The 4,104-nt window shown below is 46.9% G+C and overlaps 1 protein-coding gene across 2 annotated transcripts in view; it reads left to right on the top strand.

Annotated features, from left to right (window-relative positions):
• Positions 1–485: 485 nt before the first annotated feature.
• Positions 486–4,104, top strand: part of PXMP4 (peroxisomal membrane protein 4) — a 21,953-nt gene continuing 18,334 nt past the window's right edge. Inside the window, exon 1 of one of the 2 annotated variants that reach the window (XM_019655159.1) lies at positions 486–720. In XM_019655159.1, coding sequence (XP_019510704.1) covers positions 608–720 — 113 coding nt within the window. In that variant the 5' untranslated portion in view covers positions 486–607. Of the gene's footprint in view, positions 721–1,074; positions 1,548–4,104 lie in introns of those variants that run through there. The other variant, XM_019655160.1, reaches the window with a different exon arrangement.

A 4,104-nucleotide genomic window follows, 5' to 3' on the forward strand; every position in this document is an offset into this window, starting at 1 on the left:
GAATGAAAGGGAAAGTGACAGACATGTGTTTAGGTAGGGAAGCAGGGGCCAGCTCATACAGGTCTTGTGGGCCGTGGGAAGGAGTTTGAATTTTAAGAATGGAAAACATTGAGGCTGCTAAGTGATTTATGCTCTGAGAAGATCTTGATGATCACTGTTACCCCATCAGAGCTATCATGCATAAAGAAGAGGCCTGGCTCCTCCCAGTGTCACCATCCCAACTCTAGGGAGGGCGGTTCCTCTTTCAGGAAATCTTGGACATACTTTATTCTAAACCCGAGGAAAACAAGCTTTCTAGTTGGACAAGTCCAGGTGTATGATTCTGCCCTTCCTTAGGTCGAGTCTGGCGGAGCCCATTGTGATTGGTTACAGCTCTCCTTCTCTTCCAATTAGACCTCTATTCGGGAAAGTATGTGCGTCGCATTCCGCTTGTGAAATGAGTGCGCCCTATGATTGGCTCTCCCTGAATGAGTGACAGCAGATCACAGCTTATGGTCGTAAAGATGCGGTGACGCTGCTCGGCGCTGCCGGGCGCTGTGCAGCCTGAACCAGGAGCCGTCAGGGCAGGTTCGGCTCGGTTCTCTACACCCCGAGTGCCACCCGCGCTATGGCCGCCCCGCCGCAGCTTCGGGCTCTACTCCTGGCTGTCAACGCACTGCTGCGCAAGCGCCGCTACCACGCTGCGTTGGCCGTGCTTAAAGGTTTCCGGAACGGGGCAGTGTGAGTGGGGCCGCAGGGTCCGGCCGGGGCTGAGGGACGGGCTTGGCTGGGATCGGCGTCGCGGGTTCCCGGCGTCGCGGGTTCCCGGCGTCGCGGGTTCCCGGCGTCGCGGGTTCCCGACCCCGCGCCACTGCGCTGTGTATCCTTGAGCAGCCCTGGTGTGTCTCTAGGTCTCGGTGTCCACCATCTGCGCGCTGGGCGCTGGATTTTGGGTTCCGAGCGCCTTCTGAGCCGGGGTTCCCAACTACGCTTTTTCTGGATCCTTCGTGCTTTGCAACCTGGCTGTCTTTCCTTGACCACCTCCCATGTCAGTCTCTGTATCCCCTTTTGGGCCCAGTTTCCCCCTGTCCCTCCCCCGACCTGCTGTGTGCCCTTGGGCCTCTGCTTCAGTTGCCCCATCTGCACAATAGGAAGCTGGACTCTGGCCTCTAGCAGGCCTCTGCTTATGCTTCCCCCATTAAACTGCCCGTGGGCTCGCATCCTGTTTCTCACTCCCCATCTGTATGACTCCGAGCACTAAGGTCCTATCTAGTACAGGGGACTCGTAGGGCATATGCCCCAGGAGTGACAACGAATGTTTTAAAAAGCTGCAAATACAGTATTTGTTGGACAAACTGATTCCACTCTGGCCATCAGACTTGCAGGAGAGGAGGTCTTGGAGTCATTTCACCTGGAGGAGAGAGCTTAGCCTCCTTTAAACCTCATGCATAACAGCTATAATTTATTGAGAACCAACGGTGCCAAAATTGGGGACGCAGCAGAGAACAAACTGAGCAAAGATCTGCGTCCTCCTGGGGTTGGCATCCTAGTGGCAGCATGCCATGGTGGTAAGGATGTGGATTGCCTCAGTTTGAATCCTGGTGCCACCTACCTGTGTGATCTTAAGCAAGTCATTTAGCCTCTCTAAGCCTCAATTTCTGTAAAATGGGGATGATAACAGTATTCATATCATACTGTCAGGATTGAGTCTATATGTGTGAAATGCTTAGCATAGAGCCTGGGACAGTATGTGAATAAAACTTGGCTGCTGTTATTATTGTTATATTCACTTGGGCGTTTGCCTGGATCACTTTCCTCACCTTATTCAGGCTTCTGTTTAAGTGTCACCTCTTCAATGAGGCCATCCCTGAACTCCCCACCTCCTTCCCTACTTAATTTTCTTCATGGTACTTATCATCTGACATGAAATAGTTCACTCATATATCCTGTTTTTCTACTCTCTCTCTCTCTCTCACAAGAAAGTGAACTTTATGGGAACAAAAATTTTTATCTACTTTGTTCCTTGGTGTATTCCTAGTACTTAGTACATAGTAGGCTCTCAAATATTCATTGAATGGATGAATAAGTTTGCAAGGTAGGAATTGCCATTGTCCCCATTTTCCAGATGAGAAGACTGACTCAAAGAGTTAAACGCATTACTCATGATTATATTACTTGGTTAGGGTCTGAGCCAACATTCAAACCCAAGGATGCCTGACCCCAACACCCGGCTCTTGGCTTCCATGGGCACCCAGAGTTTCAGATAGAAGTTGATTGCCACTGTGTCTGGCCAGATCATATCAGCCATGCCTTGGTGTGACCAGGGTGGAATGAACCCTGAGATAACGTCAGTGGCCCTTTGCCAAGGTATTCTCAGGACAAAGCAGGAGTGAAAAGGAGCCACAAAGGCCCTAGTGCCAATGGGCTTACCCAATGCTGGCTTTGTACACTCGCTCCTACTTAACTCTTCCTGTGATCTCAGGAACCTTCCCAGCCAGGGCAGGCACTTGCTAAGGTCAGGCCCTTGGGCTCAAATCCCAGTTCTTTCATTTCAAAGCTGGGTCCCCTCATTTCTTCTGGTTTCTTCCTCTGTAAAATGGAAACAAACTCACCCATATAGGGGTGCCCTAAGCAGTGATTCCATTATTGGGTAGTGTTAAGACACCATGCCCACCTATAAGGACCTGGCATCCAAAAGGGAGATTGATCATTAAACTGCCATGGCAGTACAAGGTGATTGGGAGTGCTGTACAAGACGAGGTGATGGTGATACGAGGTGTGATCAAAAACTATGGTGAATGTTTAAATTTTAAAAATGTATTACAGTAAAAGACACATTGCCGTTAATCCCCCTCAAAATACTCCCCCTCGCTTCGAACACATTTATCCCATCATTCTCACCACTTTCTGGAGCAGTTCTGGAAGTCCTCTTTTGTGAGTGTCTTTAGTTATGCTGTCATAACTATCTCAATGTACTGAATTGACTCAAGACATTTTTTCTTTCATTGTCATTTTTACTTTAGGGAAGAACCAGAAATCTCATGGTACCAGATCCAATGAATAAGGTGGATGAGGACACACCGTAATGTTTTTATTTGACAGAAATTGCTGTGCCAGAAGTGATGTGTGACGTGGAGCCTCTCCATGATCACAAAATACGGTGAATGCTGCTGCTGAGTGCCATTCAATGGAAAGGCAGAGATCTTCAATACAGGAAGCAGCCTTGGAACCTTAGTAACAGTGTGTGACAAGTTTCAACTTGTTCAGTGCAATCAGTTGGGTGTGAGCTTTGGTTGAGAGAGGGTGCGTTTTAAAGTGTGCCATAAATCATCCTCCATCATGACAGTGTTCCGTGTCACACATTGTTTCTGGTATACGGCAATTTCTGTCAAAAACATTATGGTATATCTTCATCCACCTTATTCACCGGATCTGGCACCATATGGCTTCTGACTCTTCTCCAAAGTCAAAATGACCATGAAAAGAAAACATTTTGAATCAAATTCAGGACATTGAGGCAGCCATGACAAAGCAACTAAAGACACTCACAAAAGAGGACTTCCAGAACTACTTCAGAAAGCGGCAAGAACGATGGGATACGTGTGTTCGAAGTGAGGGGAGTATTTTGAGGGGGACTAACGGCAATGTGTCTTTTACTGTAATAAATTTTTTAAAAATTTAAACATTCACCATATTGTTTGATCACACCTCGTACTTTGAAAGCTGAGTTGTAATTTGCTAGGGGGAAAAGGGTATCCCAGGCAGAGGGAATGGTTTGAAGAAAGGCCTGGAGGTTGAAAAGAATATGCTGTTTGTGAAGAAGGCCATCCATTTAGGGAGGCAGACTTGAATGACTGAAATATATGATCTTTGTAAAATTTAACTAATTTTGATGTTCTACTCCTAAATATATTAATATGCATGCATCTCTAAAAGTAAGAGCATTTTCCTATTTGGCTAAATTATCATGATTACATTTAATAAATTAATATTCATCCTATAACATTGACTAATGTGCAGTCGATAGACACATTGTCCCAGTTGTCTCCCAAATGGCCTCTACAGCTAGTTTGTCTAAACCAGGATCCTCTAGGACAGGGGTCGGCAAACTTTTGAGATGGAAGA

Source organism: Hipposideros armiger, unplaced genomic scaffold (assembly GCF_001890085.2).
Source record: "Hipposideros armiger isolate ML-2016 unplaced genomic scaffold, ASM189008v1 scaffold_238, whole genome shotgun sequence".
Lineage (NCBI taxonomy): Eukaryota > Metazoa > Chordata > Mammalia > Chiroptera > Hipposideridae > Hipposideros > Hipposideros armiger.